The sequence below is a fragment of the Dendrobates tinctorius genome, unplaced genomic scaffold (genome assembly GCF_039654945.1).
Source record: "Dendrobates tinctorius isolate UK_male_01 unplaced genomic scaffold, ASM3965494v1 ptg000257l, whole genome shotgun sequence".
Lineage (NCBI taxonomy): Eukaryota > Metazoa > Chordata > Amphibia > Anura > Dendrobatidae > Dendrobates > Dendrobates tinctorius.
In genome coordinates, this window is record NW_027361924.1 from 7347721 (window position 1) to 7364659 (window position 16939).

Here is a 16939-nt window from a genome sequence, read left to right on the forward strand (position 1 = left end):
GGGCACAAGGTCTGTGCCTCTATTGCGGTCATTCGTCTCACTATATCCGCACCTGTCCTAAGAGACAGTGAAACGACTCCACCTAGGTCAGGTAAGAGAGGCCTTCCTAGGTGATGATGATGATTCCTCTCAACCCCTTACGATTTCTGTGCTTTTGGTTTCAGGAGGGAGGCGTGGTTCCGAGGTGGCCTACGTGGATTCGGGCTCAGCGGGTAACTTCATTCGGCCGGAAGAGGTAGACAAATACCAAATTCCTGTAGTCACTCTATCTAACCCAATTCAGATTGCCACCGTGGATGGCAAACCGCTACAGGTGACCGTCTCCTTGGTCACTGAAGAGGTGGAATTGCAAATCGGAGCCTTACATCGAGAGAAGATAGCCTTTTACGTTTTACCTAAGCTCTCTCACGCCATTCTACTCGGTCTTCCATGGTTAAGGACTCATCAGCCTGTTCTCGACTGGTCTTCTGGGGAGATACTCCGCTGGGGGCACCCGTGCCAAGCTCGCTGTCTGACTCCTGTCCGCCTGGCGGCCGCTCCACGGTCACCTCCAGACCTCCCGGGTCTTCCTCCAGCTTACAGCTCCTACGCCGATGTTTTTGATAAGAAGGAAGCAGAGGTCCTCCCTCCACACCGGCCGTTTGACTGCCCAATTGAACTTGTTTCTGGTTCAACCCCCCCAAAGGGCAGAATCTACCCTCTGTCTCCCGTGGAGACCACCGCCATGTCCGAGTACGTCCGAGAGAACCTCGCCAAAGGCTTTATACGGAAATCCTCTTCGCCCGCGGGAGCCGGGTTCTTCTTCGTCAAAAAGAAGGACGGGACTCTACGGCCATGCATTGACTATAGGGGCTTGAATGAGATTACCATCAAGAACAGGTACCCTCTTCCACTCATTCCGGAACTGTTTGACCGTCTCAGAGGGGCTCGGGTCTTTACCAAGCTGGACCTCAGAGGAGCCTACAATCTGGTCCGTATCCGTGCAGGTGACGAGTGGAAGACCGCTTTCAACACTCGAGATGGCCATTACGAGTACCTGGTCATGCCCTTCGGTCTTTGCAATGCTCCTGCAGTCTTTCAAGAGTTCGTCAACGAGATCTTCCGGGATCTCTTGTACTCCTGTGTGGTCGTGTACTTAGACGACATCCTCGTCTTCTCGCCGGACCTCTCGTCCCACAGAAAGAGTGTCCGCCTGGTGCTTCAGCGTCTTCGGGAGAACCGTCTGTATGCAAAGATCGAGAAATGTCTCTTCGAACAGACCTCTCTGCCATTTCTGGGATACATTATCTCCGACGCTGGTCTAAGGATGGATCCCGAGAAGTTGTCTGCCATCCTCAAATGGCCTCGCCCCGTCGGATTAAAGGCGATACAACGATTCCTCGGGTTCGCCAACTATTACCGGCAATTTGTCTCCCACTTCTCCGCGATCACAAGACCCATTTCTGTGCTCACCCGTAAAGGGTCTACTTCCAAGGATTGGTCTCCTGAGGCAGAGGAGGCCTTTCTGTCCCTAAAACGGGCTTTCTCCACGGCTCCGGTCCTGCATCGCCCTGAGAGCAATCGACCTTTTGTACTCGAGGTGGACGCTTCCTCGACTGGTGCCGGGGCGGTGCTGTCCCAGAGAACCGCCTCCGGTCGCCTGCACCCTTGTGGCTTCTTCTCGAAGGCCTTTTCTCCATCCGAGTGTAACTACTCGATCGGTGACCGGGAACTTTTGGCCATCAAGTTGGCCTTGGAGGAATGGCGCCACCTCCTGGAAGGAGCTGTCCATCCTTTTGTCATCTTCTCGGACCACAAGAATCTGGCCTATCTCCAGTCTGCCCAGAGACTAAACCCTCGCCAGGCCAGATGGTCTTTATTTTTTGCCCGATTTGATTTCGAGCTCCGATTCCGTCCCGGCAACAAGAATTCCAAAGCCGACGCCCTGTCCAGGGTCTTCCAACCACACGAATCCACGGAGGAACCGTCACATATCATTGATCCCACTAGGATCATCACCGTGGCTCCAGTGAACTGGCTTACTCCTCCGCCTGGCAAGACGCTTGTGCCAGAGAATCTCAAGCAAAAGGTTCTTCTATGGGGGCACTCCTCCAAACTGGCCGGCCATGCCGGAACTAAGAAGACCCTTGATCTTATCAAACGTCACTACTGGTGGCCCTCACTTCGCCAAGATGTACTCGATTTTGTGGCTTCTTGTCCATCCTGTGCAAAGAACAAGGTACCACGGAGATCTCCGTCTGGCTTGTTGCTTCCGTTGCCTGTCCCTACGGTTCCTTGGGAGAACATCGCCATGGATTTCATCACCGACCTACCCTGCTCTGCGGGCTGCTCAGTCATTCTGGTGGTGGTGGATCGTTTTTCCAAGATGGCTCACTTCATCCCTCTGCCCGGTCTTCCCTCAGCGCCGGAGCTGGCCGAGATCTTCATTCATCAAGTCTTCAGGCTTCATGGACTACCTCGACGCATTGTGTCTGATCGAGGGGTTCAGTTTACCTCCAAGTTCTGGCGTTCGCTTTGTAAGCTTATGAACGTTTCCCTCGACTTCTCCTCGGCCTACCATCCACAGTCCAACGGACAAGTAGAGCGTACCAACCAGACGCTTACGGGATACTTACGCCACTTCTCTAACGCCCACCAGAACGATTGGGTCAGCTTACTCCCCTGGGCAGAGTTCGCTTATAACAACCATGCTGGTGAGTCTTCGGCCAAGTCTCCGTTTTTCATTGTTTTTGGCAGACATCCTGGTGTTCCTCTTCCGATAACCCCCGCCTCTGAGGTACCCGCGGCCAATGCCTTGTCCTCGGAATTTTCTAAGATTTGGGCTGAGACCAACACATCACTCAAGAGATCCGCTGATCAGATGAAGAACTATGCAGACAAAAAGAGGTTGGATTCTCCTCCGTATCGTGTTGGCGACAAGGTCTGGCTCTCCTCCAAATTCGTCCGACTAAAACTGCCCTCCTACAAGTTGGGTCCACGCTACATCGGTCCGTTTGAAATTCTGGGACGTATTAACGAAGTTGCCTACAAATTGAGGTTGCCTGCTTCGCTCCGGATCCCGAACACCTTTCACGTCTCTCTCCTGAAGCCTGTGGTGCTGAATCGTTTCCATTCCTCGCTTGATCTTGGTCCTCAGCCGGTGGGTGCCGACAACGTTTTTAAAGTGCAGGACATCCTCGCTGTGAAAAGGGTTAGAGGTAGGACTTTCTTTCTCGTTGATTGGAAGGGCTTTGGTCCTGAGGAGAGATCCTGGGAGCCTCGGGAGAATATTAATGCTCCCCGTATCCGCAAGAGGTTTCTTGTTAATCTCCGGGGGGGGCGGCTTAGGGGAGGGGGTACTGTTACACCGCTCCTCCATACTCACCCGGCCTCCGCTCCCACGCCGCAGCCTCTCTCCACCCGACGGCCGCGGCGGTCACCTGAGACAGACCCGCGACCGATGCCTTCCCTGCATGCTATGCGCATGCGCCATAGGCCGCGGCCGCGCCTCCTTCCTGCTTCTTATGCTCCGGCTGTGCCCTGACCCGGAAGCACATTTGGACCAATGGCTGTCCAGACGGGGCCATATCAGGCCGCTTCCCCCTGAGGGAGGCGCCTGATCGTTGTGTTTCCTGACACTCTGGCCTCGCTCCATCGTGCACACTCTGCTCCTGCAGTTCCTGCCTCGGCTGCTCCTCACAGCAGCTTCTCAGTCCTGCTACCCGTGTTCCTGTCGTCCTACTCCAGTCCTGCCTTGTGTTCCTGCCGTCCTACTCCAGTCCTGCCTTGTGTTCCTGCCGTCCTACTCCAGTCCTGCCTTCACTGTTCCTGCCGTCCTACTCCAGTCCTGCCTTCACTGTTCCTGCCGTCCTACTCCAGTCCTGCCTTGTGTTCCTGCCGTCCTACTCCAGTCCTGCCTTCACTGTTCCTGCCGTCCTACTCCAGTCCTGCCTTGTGTTCCTGCCGTCCTACTCCAGTCCCGCCTTCAGTGTTCCTGCCGTCCTACTCCAGTCCTGTCTTCAGTGCTCCTGCCGTCCTACTCCAGTCTCAGTCTTACTCCGGTCCATCCTGAGCCGCCCCTCTCGGTACCGGCTACCGTGGTACTCGAACCCCTGGGCCTGCTCCTAACGGTCCCTGTATAGGGGTCGGTTCCACCTGGCAGCTCGCCCGGGGTCCCTCGGTGCCACGGTCCAGAGGGTCCACTCTCGGAGCTCCCGCTCCTGACCACCCACGCTAACAAACTGCGAGTGGACGAAGAGAGGCGAGAGGACCCTCTCTCTCTGGATGACTCGCGGGTGCGCTCCTGGAAGCGCAAATCAATGCGTGTCGCGAGAGAGATAAGATCCTCCAAATTGGTAGGGGTATCTCGGCCCGCCAGTTCGTCTTTGATCCGACCGGACAGACCACGCCAAAAGGCCCCTACGAGGGCATCATTATTCCAACCTAGCTCAGAGGACAAAGTGCGAAAACATATCGCGTATTGTCCAACCGATAGAGAACCTTGACGAAGATTAAAGAGGGACTCGGTGGTGGAAGCAAGGCCTGGGCAGATTGTATGGAAAGGAGCCGATTATCTACCGACACTATATAGTTGAGAATCTGAGCCTGGGAGTCGCGTTGCTGCGCAAGTTCCTGCTGGAGACTAGCCAACTGGGCAGCATTCCCAGTCTCAGAGGACAGAGAGGCAGATAAACCGGACTCCATGGACTTGAGAAATGCCATAATCCTAATCTGGTTTTCCCGGAGGAACGTCAGCTCCTTTTGGACGGAAGCCGCAGTACCACCGGGGTCCATGGCCTGATTATACTGTTAGAGTGTTAGCGACTCCTGGAGTGGACCCTCTGGGTCGCGGCACCAACCCTCCCAGGGCGAGCTAGCCTAGTGAAGACCACCCCCTATACAGGGAGTGTCAGGAGCAAGCCCCAGGGGATACGATACCACGACTGCTGGCACCAGGCGGCCGGCTCACAGGAGATACGAGGCTGTGTGACTGGAGGGTGCAGGATACTAGGGAACACAGGAGAGTACACGGGAGTGCGCTGAGTACAGGGTAGTGCTAGACGGGTACCCGTGGGCACATAAGGCGTGTAGCAAGTAACAGAACACAAGAATAGAGTGAATGCCAGGAGGCACGGCGGAGCAAGAAACAAGGGACAGGATACGAGAGGATGTGCCAGGAGGCACAACTGAGCATAAAGCAACAAGGGTTCAGAGCAAGTGCTAGGAGCACCACAGAATAGCAGACAGAGCAGAGGACCTGAGAACAGCACACAGCCAGGCTGGGACCCAGCTGACCCAGCCAGGAAGCACAACAATAATCAGGCACCTCCCCTAGGGGGAGGTCGTCTGATATAGCACATGACTACTACTGGTTCTGGGTCAGGTCCTCCAATACCATAGAGAGGACCGAGCCCTATACAGCACTGACAGGAGCGCGCAAGCGCAAACGTGGCATGGAGGAGGAGACCCGGGGACGAGAGTTGCGCGTGCGCACCCGACGGGGACCCCTGAGGGACCGCCGTACCGGAGGGAGTGACGTCGGGACCGAAGCCCCGCCTCCTGGTGAGCGTGGCATAACAATCAGTAATGTAATGTATGTACACAGTGACTGCGCCAGCAGAATAGTGAGTTCAGCTCTGGAGTATAATACAGGAGGTAACTCAGGATCAGTAATGTAATGTATGTACACAGTGACTGCACCAGCAGAATAGTGCGTGCAGCTCTGGGGCATAATACAGGAGGTAACTCAGGATCAGTAATGTAATGTATGTACACAGTGACTGCCCAAGCAGAATAGTGAGCGCAGCTCTGGAGTATAATACAGGATGTAACTCAGGATCAGTAATGTAATGTATGTACACAGTGACTGCCCAAGCAGAATAGTGAGTGCAGCTCTGGAGTATAATACAGGAGGTAACTCAGGATCAGTAATGTAATGTATGTACACAGTGACTGCCCAAGCAGAATAGTGAGTGCAGCTCTGGGGTATAATACAGGAGGTAACTCACGATCAGTAATGTAATGTATGTACACAGTGACTGCACCAGCAGAATAGTGCGTGCAGCTCTGGGGCATAATACAGGAGGTAACTCAGGATCAGTAATCTAATGTATGTACACAGTGACTGCCCAAGCAGAATAGTGAGCGCAGCTCTGGAGTATAATACAGGATGTAACTCAGGATCAGTATTTGTGTGTCAGTGAATTCTCCGCCATCTTTGCAGAGTGAAGGAGCTCGTCCCCGTCCGGCCTCAGCTTGATCGCCGCACAGCCGGGTCACAGAAGGTGGGCTCTCGTCTATCAGGTCCGGTCCTCCGCTCTCTTACACATGGTGACATTTATGATCCGTTCGTGTCCGTCTTCTCCTCAGGCGGTCGCAGATTTCCACAGCCAGGTCACCAGTATAACCAGCGCCATCTTGGAGGAGTACTGCCAGCTGTTTGGGCAGCAGGAGACCAGTGACGTCGATGTGGATCCACAGGTGCTGGAGGAGCAGAAGTGTCAGCTGAACTATGAGCTAAACTGCTCCGGAAAATATTTTGCCTTTAAGGAACAGCTGAAGGTATCATTACTCCCGCTCCCTTGCACGCTCGTCTAAGTATGTCAATGGAGCAGATCTGTGTTCTCCCATCCGGGGTCGTGGTCTCTTAAGCTGTACAATGTCAAATCTGTGTTCCCATGATGGAGCCATGGTGTTCTGGCTGTTGTTCTGTAGACTCTCTCCTTTAAAGAAGTATAGAAATCCCCTTTTATACCCACATCTGGTTCAGGTCATCACCCACAGGTCAGGGGGGAGGTGGGATGAGATTAACTCTCATTGTTTGAGTATTTTATCAGTCTGTATAGTTCGTCCTTCTCTTTTGTGCAGATCAATAAACTAGCTGGCCTTTTACAATGGGTAATCAACATAGTAGCAAACATGTATTGTTCAATGACCCTGCGTCCCTGTCCTCCAAAGACAGCAGACAATAACTGGTAGGAGCTGATATAAGAGGTAAACAGCAGTCATTCACCAATTCACAAATATCAATTTCAAGAGTCAACGTTCAGACTCATATGACAACAGTCTATGTTTCTTGAGCCACCGAAGAAAAACACATAAATTCAATAGTCACCGTTCAGACAATGGCCTATGTCTCTTGGTGAACTGAAAATAGACATCTGACATAATTAAGATTAAATGCTGTATCGTCCCAGTGAGTAGAAAAGGAAGAGATAGGAAACACTTAATACATAAATGCCCACTCGCTCCCTGATTCGGTGGCCTACATCAGAACAGGAGCAATTACGTCCAGTTACAGTCACCTCACCGCTGCAGCCAATCGCAGTCCTCAGTAGTCAAGTGACTGAAGAACTGGACGTTACCTTTTTCCTGGTGACTGCCACCAGACCGGAGCCATGAGGGGGTTAGAGCAGGTGAGAATACTTCCTTCTATTATGTTTTTAGCCTCCCTTCTTTCTATGGTCAGAGTATCCCTTTAAGTCATAAAGTGACAATGACATTAAAAAAATTTGTGGCATGCCAGCTTCTCCCCTACCCTGAGTTTCGCCTATCAGCTTCTTCATAGAACAAGGTGTGTGTGGTTACAGGTCACATGATTATGTAAGACCCCTATAAGTTTTCTTCCCCCTATCAGTCGACCATACTAAATTACATCTTTACACACATTCCTACAAAATCACCATACAGTAATAGAACATTAAAGCAGCTGTAAAAATAGCATATATTAATACAAACACCTGCCCCAGGAAGAAGCCGACAGGCGAAACCCAGAGTCGGTTAGCAGCTGACGAGCCGCCCGTTTGACATATTCATGTGTCTTTGTGCAGCACTCGGTGGTGAAGATCGTAAGAGAGAAGTACCTGAAGACCACCGCCTTCGAGGACCGCCATCAGCTGCAGACCTTCCTCAGCGAGCTGTACATCTACCTCGTGGATCAGATGCACCTCGCCCTTAACAAGGTACCTAAGAGCCGGGAAGAACGGCGAGTTCAGGGTTGGACATTTAACCCCTTCACAGCATGTACGTGCAGTAGCCTGCCGGTGCTGGAGGTGTCACACAGCCGGCTCCTGCCTTGTAACAGCAGCAGCAGCGGCTGATAACCCCTTAAATGCCATTGTCAGTCTCTGACAGCGGCATTTAAGGCGAACAGTTTTGGATGTCACCCCCTCGCTACTCCGGGAAGGTGCGGGATGCCGATCGGTTGCCATGTTGTGATACTCCGGTAAAGACAGCCTGTGTCAGGGCTCTATAGGACAGCATGGTTTCCTCAATATACTGCCGTCCTGTTACATCAGTATATAGCAGAAGCACTCAGAGGATCGCAGGGTCAGGTTTTCTAAGGGTCTTAAGAAATGTAAGAAGTAAACAAAATATATATATAATTTTTTTTTTCTAAATATTTTTTTAAAAAGTTTTAAATATTTAGAAAGGCTTTTAAAACTTTTTTTCTAAAGTTTTTCAAACTTTTAGAAAGTTTAAAAAAAATGTAAACTTTTTCAAAATATTTAGAAAAATATTTAAAAATAATAGTTTAAAAAAGTTTACAAATATTTTAAAATGTTTTTTTTTTCAAATCTAAAAATTAATTTAGAAAAAAGTTTTATAAAAAGGTTTTAAAAAATATTAAAAAAATGTTTTAGTGAAAAAAAAAAAATCCTACCCCCCTTTTTTTTAATATTTATTTAATTTTTTTGGCTGGAGGCAGCGATGGAAGATCTTTAATTAACATTTAAGATTCTCGGGGTGAATAAAACACAATGGTCTAATGAGCCTTGTAATGATCCCTGGGGGTCCGTCTTCCCTGCAGACCCTGATCGATGACAGTGAGAAGGCGCCGCCGGCCCCCATGACCGACACCGAACAACTTCTGCGATTCGCCAAGGAGGCCGAGATGATGGAGGATTACCACCAAGCAGAAATGTATTACCAGGAGGTGAGGACGTCTCTCCTTCCGATCACGGGTGGACTTGTGGGGGCTTGCAGAGGTTGTCATCACCTCGCCGCCGGGTCAGGCCCCTCCATACAAGTCCTGATAATGGACATTGTGTGCACGACTCTGCAGCACGATCCATGTAGAGCGCTGGTCGGGGTTCTGCATATTTTGGCACCATGCCCCCATCCTGCGCCTTTTGGTGCAGGGGGTTTCTCGTCTGCATCTCGGCCACATTCAGCAGCCGCTGTATGAGAACCCACAGTATCCACCAGGAACCGTCAGCTCAGGGCCTTACCGGCGATGTAGTCAATAGCGGGGGCCCCTGCCATGGTGTGGCTGCCATCATAGAATCGTAGAGTTGGAAGGGACCTCCTGGGCCATCTGGTCCAAACCCCTGCTCAAAGCAGGATTCACTAAATCATCCCAGACAGATGTCTGTCCAGCCTCTGTTTGAAGACTTCCATTGAAGGAGAACTCACCACTTCTCGTGGCAGCTTGTTCCACTCATTGATCACTCTAACTGTCAAAAAGTTTTTTCTAATATCTAATCTGTGTCTCCTCCCATTCAGTTTCATCCCATTGCTTCTAGTCTTTCCTCGTGCAAATGAGAATAAAGATGATCCTTCTACAATGTGACAGCCCTTTAGATATTTGTAGACAGCTATTAAGTCTCCTCTCAGTCTTCTCTTTTGCAAACTAAACAATCCCAAATCCTGCAACCTTTCCTCATAAGACAGGGTTTGCAGACCGGTCACCATTCTGGTCATTCTTTTCTGAACTTGCTCCAGTTTGTTGATGTCTTTTTTAAAATGTGGCTCCCAAAACTGGACACAGTATTCCAGATGAGGTCTGACCAAAGAGGAGTAGAGGGAAATAATGACTTCACGTGATCTAGACTGTATGCTTCTGTTAATACATCCTAGAATTGCATTTGCCTTTTTTGCTGCTGCATCACACTGTTGACTCATATTCAGTCTGTGATCTATTAGTATACCCAAGTCTTTTTCACATGTGCTGTCACTTAGCCCTATTCCTCCCATTCTGTATATGCTTTTTTCATTTTTATTGCCCAGATGTAGTACATTGCATTTTTCCCTGTTAAAAACCATTCTGTTAGTTGCTGCCCACTTTTCCAGTTTATTTATATCTTTTTGAATCCTCTCTCTCTCTTCTCTAGTATTAGCTATCCCTCCTAGCTTTGTGTCATCAGCAAATTTAATCAGTTTACCCTCAATTCCTTCATCTAAATCGTTGATAAAGATGTTGAACAATACAGGGCCCAGGACAGAGCCCTGCGGTACCCCACTTGAGACATTCTTCCAACTGGATGTGCAGCTATTTACGACCACTCTTTGGGTCCGATCAGTAAGCAAGTTATGAAGCCACCTAACAGTTGCCTTGTCCATTCCATACTTAGTCATTTTTTCAATAAGGATTGTATGAGAGACTTTGTCAAATGCTTTGCTGAAGTCAAGATATACTATATCTACAGCATTTCCTTGATCCACCCAATCAGTGATTCCGTCATAGAAGGAAATTAAGTTAGTCTGACATGACTTATTAGTTACAAACCCATGCTGACTCTTTTTAATCACTTCATTCTTATCCAGGTACTGACATACATGTTGTTTAATAATTTGTTCAAAGATCTTTCCTGGTATAGAAGTCAGACCCACCGGCCTATAGTTGCCTGGGTCCACCTTCTTCCCCTTTTTGAAGATAGGAACAACATTTGCTCTTCTCCAGTCTTCTGGCACTTCTCCTGTTCTCCAAGAATTTTCAAAGATTATGGAGAGGGGTTCAAAAATTTCTTCTGCTATCTCCTTCAGTACTCTGGGGTGTAATTCATCTGGACCTGGAGACTTGAATTCATTTAGGTTAGCTAAGTGTTTCCTCACTATCTTTCTGTTTATAGATATCCTGGATTCTTCTATTCCCTTAATAGGACAGTGAAGAACAGTTGATGTTACATTTCCTTTCTGAGAGAAAACAGATGCAAAATAGGAATTTAAAAGTTCGGCCTTCTCAACATCCTGTCTTACCATTTCATCATTTTCATCCTGTAAAAATCCTATAGCATCTTTGACTTTTCTTTTACTTTTGACATATCCCCAAAATCCTTTATTATTGCTTTTGACATCTCTTGCAAGCCTCAATTCATTGTCAGCTTTAGCTAATCTGATTTGTGCCCTGCAGGTTCTGCAGACAGCATTATATTCTTCTTTAGATATGTCTCCCTCTTTCCATTTTATAAACATTTTTTTCTTCCTTTTTAGCATGTGCTTAAGTTCTGTGTTCATCCATCCTGGCTTCCTTAAATGCTTCCTATTCTTCCCTCTTTTCGGAATTGTTAACAATTGTGCTTTGAGAATTTCATTTTTCAAGATTTCCCATCCTTCCTGGACATTTTTGTCTTTAAGGATATCCAGCCATTGTATCCCTCTAATTGTCTTTCTGAATCCCTTAAAATCTGCCTTTCTGAAATCCAACCTTGACGTCTGAGTCTTCACAGGTCTTCCTCCTCTAGTTATCCAAAATTCTAAAATAGCATGGTCGCTACCTCTTAGGGTTCCAGCCACTTTTACCTCCTCAACCATTTCCTCCCTGTTTATAAGGATTAGATCCAAGGTAGAAGTTCCCCTTGTTTTCTTCCCTACCTTTTGGAAGATAAAGTTGTCAGCAAGAGAGGATAAGAATTTCCTTGACCTGTTAGTTTTGCCTGAGAGAGATTCCCAACAAATGTCTGGATAGTTGAAATCTCCCATGACAACTATGTCATATTTTTTGGAGAACTTGGCCATTTGATGCATAAAGAGTTCATCCATATCTTCAGCTTGCACAGGCGGCCTGTAGTAAATGCCTACAATGGTGTCCTTTCCATTGTTCTGTCCCTGTATTCTTACCCAAACAGTTTCCACAGAAGTCCCAGTCTCTGAAGCTTGGATCTCTGTGCAGATATACGCGTTTCTAACATACAATGCGACACCCCCTCCTCGTTTATCAAGTCTGTTTCTTGCAAATAAGTTGTATCCTTCTAGCCTTGTATTCCAATCATGTGTATCGTCCCACCAAGTTTCAGTGATTCCAATGACATCATATTTCTTTTCCTGTGTTAGTAGTTCCAATTCTCCTTGTTTGTTGCCCATGTTTTGTGCATTAGTATAGAAACATTTTAGTTTGTGATTGGGTTCTCTTTCTCCAATATTTTTCACCGCCGTCTCATCTCCCTGTGTCCTTCCCTTAGCGGCTGGCTCGGGACCGTCAGCGAGTCAATCACTGGTTGGATTATGGCTGTTTCAAGCTATTGCTCGGTGACCACATCAAAGCGCAGGAATGTTTCCACGAGGCCCTGGTCGCAAACCGCGAGCATTTACACAGGTGCATAAGACTCATAGTATGGACTGTGTGGGCACACGTATAGGAAGGGGGCACACGTATAGGAAGAGGACACACGTATAGGAAGGGGGCACACATATAGGAAGGGGCACATGTATAGGAAGGGGACAAACATAGGAAGGGGGCACACGTATAGGAAGGGGACACATGTATAGGAAGGGGACACATGTATAGGAAGGGGGCACACGTATAGGAGGGAGACACATATAGGAAGGGGGCACACATATAGGAAGGAGACAAATTTAGGAAGGGGGCACACATATAGGAAGGAGACAAATTTAGGAAGGGGGCACACATATAGGAAGGGGGCACACATAGGAAGGGGGCACATGTATAGGAAGGGGACAAAAGTATAGGAGGGAGACACATATGGGAAGGGGGCACACATATAGGAAGGAGACATATAGGAAGGGGGCACACATATAGAAAGGGGGCACACGTATAGGAAGGGGGCACACGTATAGGAAGGAGACACACATATAGGAAGGGGGCACATGTATAGGAAGGAGACAAATATAGGAAGGGGGCACACGTATAGGAAGGGGGCACACGTATAGGAAGGGGGCACGCATAGGAAGGGGACACACGTATAGGAAGGGGACACACGTATAGGAATGGGACATACATATAGGAAGGGGGCACATATATAGGAGGGGTCTCAGATAAGAGAGCGTACACAATTAGGAGGGGGCACATAGATTTAGCTGTGAGGTGGGCCCCTGTAGTAAGAAGACACATATAGGAAGGAGGCACACGTATAAGAAGGGGGCGCATATATAGGAAGGGGGAACACATATAGGAAGGGGGCACACATATAGGAAGGGGGCTCAGATAAGAAAGGGCACATGTATAGGAGGGGGTAGATAGATTTGGCGGGGAGGTGGGCCCCTGTAGTAATGGTGTTCCTTGCCATATAGGAGGCGACACACATAGGAGGGGCACACATATAGGAGGGGGCACATACATTTGGCAGTGAGGTGGCCCCCGGTAGTAATGGCGTTCCTTGCCGTCTGCAGTCTGCTCCTGTGCGGTGTCGTTGCTGTTATTCTGGACAATAATGAGGGTGCAGAGTTGTTCTTTGAGGACGCAACATGCGTGGCCCCCGGCAGTGCCCTGGCCTGGACTATACTGGGTAAGTCGGAGCCCCTCACCATGGCCGTAGCACCCATCATGCTGGTGGGATGACCACATGGTGTGGTATAGTGGCCGCTCACCTATCTCCTCCGTCCGCCCTCTAGGCCTGTTCTACGAGATCCAGGGAAATGACATCAGGATGGAGATGGCCTTCTCCGAGGCCGGGAAGCTCCACCAGGCGGCACTGACTGCGGACAGAGCTGCGGATCAGTCTGATGCTGGAGTATCGGACGGTAGAAAGATGGAGTGCAAAGAGGCCAGTGCCAGCGGTAAGAGAAGGCAGGGGCTGAAATACTCTGTGCTGCTGGGGATGTCCTCACCCCCAGAACAGGCACCTTGTGATATATCGCTCTTGTCTACAGGAGGGACCGAGGTCCCGGACAGGACGGTGCCCCCATCACCATATCGACGGCCCGGCTCTGGAGAACGTTCCACGAGCAGCGGCTCCTCAGGGAAGAAGACCCCATGTCCTTCATCCGTGGTCTCCAAAAGCAAAGCAGGAACTCACAGAGGTGAGTGACGTATAATCCGGGGGTCCAGTGGGCCAAGACTGTGGTTCTGTACTGAACAGGTATGGAACACTCCTTGTGCTTCTCATTTCAGGGGTGAAGAACAGCGGCCCCCACAAGCCCTCGCCACCGGCCAGCAGCATCTACATGGAGGCCGCCAAGTTCCTGGCACGGGTCAATGCCACACAGGTCTGTATGATCAATGGGGGTGATAATTGGGTAAATTACACATGACGAGGACCCGCAATAATCTCCCGTCTATGTAGTTTGTCCAGCGGGCGCTGGCACATGAGCTCCTGAGCCCGGACGGGGGTCCCAGCTGCCAGTACCACCTGATGTGTGCCCAGGTTCACCTGCTGCGGAAAGAGTTTGATGCGGCCCATGAGAACCTGCGGGAGGCGTCACAGGTAGACCACCAGGTGAGACGGACCCCCTTCCCATAGATGAGGAATGGATGATGTGTCCCCCAGAAATCATATCTCCCCCCATTACAGAACCCTGATGTGTGGGCTCTCACCGGCCACGTTCAGTACATGAGCGGCAGGAAGGGGGAGGCGCGACAGTGTTACGAGCACGCGCTCAACCTGGTGGACGATGCGTCGGACATGCACCCGGTCTACCTCCGCCTGGGATCCATCTACCTCCAGGAGGGCGAGGTAAGTGCCGACCACAGAGGGCAGAACCGGAGCCAACCCGACCACAGCTGTGTATACTGGTCGTGTGTATTCAGGTGTGTACTGTGCCCAACAGTGACCCGACCACAGCTGTGTGTACTGGTCGTGTGTAGTCAGGTGTGTACTGCGCCCAACAGTGACCCCACCTCAGCTGTGTATACTGGTCGTGTGTAGTCAGGTGTGTACTGCGCCCAGCAGTGACCCGACCACAGCTGTGTATACTGGTCGTGTGTATTCAGGTGTGTACTGTGCCCAACAGTGACCCGACCACAGCTGTGTATACTGGTCGTGTGTAGTCAGGTGTGTACTGCGCCCAACAGTGACCCCACCTCAGCTGTGTATACTGGTCGTGTGTAGTCAGGTGTGTACTGCGCCCAGCAGTGACCCGACCACAGCTGTGTATACTGGTCGTGTGTAGTCAGGTGTGTACTGCGCCCAACAGTGACCCGACCACAGCTGTGTATACTGGTCGTGTGTAGTCAGGTGTGTACTGCGCCCAACAGTGACCCGACCACAGGTGTGTATACCGGTCGTGTGTAGTCAGGTGTGTACTGCGCCCAGCAGTGACCCGACCACAGCTGTGTATACTGGTCGTGTGTAGTCAGGTGTGTACTGCGCCCAACAGTGACCCGACCACAGCTGTGTATACTGGTCGTGTGTAGTCAGGTGTGTACTGTGCCCAACAGTGACCCGACCACAGCTGTGTATACTGGTCGTGTGTAGTCAGGTGTGTACTGCGCCCAACAGTGACCCGACCACAGGTGTGTATACTGGTCGTGTGTAGTCAGGTGTGTACTGCGCCCAGCAGTGACCCGACCACAGCTGTGTATACTGGTCGTGTGTAGTCAGGTGTGTACTGCGCCCAACAGTGACCCGACCACAGCTGTGTATACTGGTCGTGTGTAGTCAGGTGTGTACTGCGCCCAACAGTGACCCGACCACAGCTGTGTATACTGGTCGTGTGTATTCAGGTGTGTACTGTGCCCAACAGTGACCCGACCACAGCTGTGTGTACTGGTCGTGTGTAGTCAGGTGTGTACTGCGCCCAACAGTGACCCCACCTCAGCTGTGTATACTGGTCGTGTGTAGTCAGGTGTGTACTGCGCCCAGCAGTGACCCGACCACAGCTGTGTATACTGGTCGTGTGTATTCAGGTGTGTACTGTGCCCAACAGTGACCCGACCACAGCTGTGTATACTGGTCGTGTGTAGTCAGGTGTGTACTGCGCCCAACAGTGACCCCACCTCAGCTGTGTATACTGGTCGTGTGTAGTCAGGTGTGTACTGCGCCCAGCAGTGACCCGACCACAGCTGTGTATACTGGTCGTGTGTAGTCAGGTGTGTACTGCGCCCAACAGTGACCCGACCACAGCTGTGTATACTGGTCGTGTGTAGTCAGGTGTGTACTGCGCCCAACAGTGACCCGACCACAGGTGTGTATACTGGTCGTGTGTAGTCAGGTGTGTACTGCGCCCAGCAGTGACCCGACCACAGCTGTGTATACTGGTCGTGTGTAGTCAGGTGTGTACTGCGCCCAACAGTGACCCGACCACAGCTGTGTATACTGGTCGTGTGTAGTCAGGTGTGTACTGTGCCCAACAGTGACCCGACCACAGCTGTGTATACTGGTCGTGTGTAGTCAGGTGTGTACTGCGCCCAGCAGTGACCCGACCACAGGTGTGTATACTGGTCGTGTGTAGTCAGGTGTGTACTGCGCCCAGCAGTGACCCGACCACAGCTGTGTATACTGGTCGTGTGTAGTCAGGTGTGTACTGCGCCCAACAGTGACCCGACCACAGCTGTGTATACTGGTCGTGTGTAGTCAGGTGTGTACTGCGCCCAACAGTGACCCGACCACAGCTGTGTATACTGGTCGTGTGTAGTCAGGTGTGTACTGCGCCCAGCAGTGACCCGACCACAGCTGTGTATACTGGTCGTGTGTAGTCAGGTGTGTACTGCGCCCAACAGTGACCCGACCACAGCTGTGTATACTGGTCGTGTGTAGTCAGGTGTGTACTGCGCCCAGCAGTGACCCGACCACAGGTGTGTATACTGGTCGTGTGTAGTCAGGTGTGTACTGCGCCCAACAGTGACCCGACCACAGCTGTGTATACTGGTCGTGTGTAGTCAGGTGTGTACTGCGCCCAACAGTGACCCGACCACAGCTGTGTATACTGGTCGTGTGTAGTCAGGTGTGTACTGCGCCCAACAGTGACCCGACCACAGGTGTGTATACTGGTCGTGTGTAGTCAGGTGTGTACTGCGCCCAGCAGTGACCCGACCACAGCTGTGTATACTGGTCGTGTGTAGTCA

General features: G+C 50.6%; 2 protein-coding genes across 6 annotated transcripts in view; one reads left to right on the forward strand and one right to left on the reverse strand.

The window, feature by feature from the left end:
• MSS51 (MSS51 mitochondrial translational activator) overlaps positions 1-16939 on the reverse strand; it is a 117261-nt gene that overhangs the window by 96553 nt on the left and 3769 nt on the right. The window lies entirely within an intron of this gene.
• Positions 1-16939, forward strand: part of CFAP70 (cilia and flagella associated protein 70) — a 43450-nt gene that overhangs the window by 20973 nt on the left and 5538 nt on the right. For all 5 annotated transcript variants that reach the window (XM_073558589.1, XM_073558593.1, XM_073558591.1 and 2 more), the window contains 11 exons: positions 6203-6263; positions 6349-6540; positions 7809-7940; positions 8789-8914; positions 12159-12292; positions 13327-13442; positions 13549-13713; positions 13807-13956; positions 14048-14142; positions 14220-14372; positions 14448-14609. In XM_073558589.1, coding sequence (XP_073414690.1) covers positions 6203-6263; positions 6349-6540; positions 7809-7940; positions 8789-8914; positions 12159-12292; positions 13327-13442; positions 13549-13713; positions 13807-13956; positions 14048-14142; positions 14220-14372; positions 14448-14609 — 1486 coding nt within the window. The remainder of the gene's footprint in view (positions 1-6202; positions 6264-6348; positions 6541-7808; positions 7941-8788; positions 8915-12158; positions 12293-13326; positions 13443-13548; positions 13714-13806; positions 13957-14047; positions 14143-14219; positions 14373-14447; positions 14610-16939) is intronic.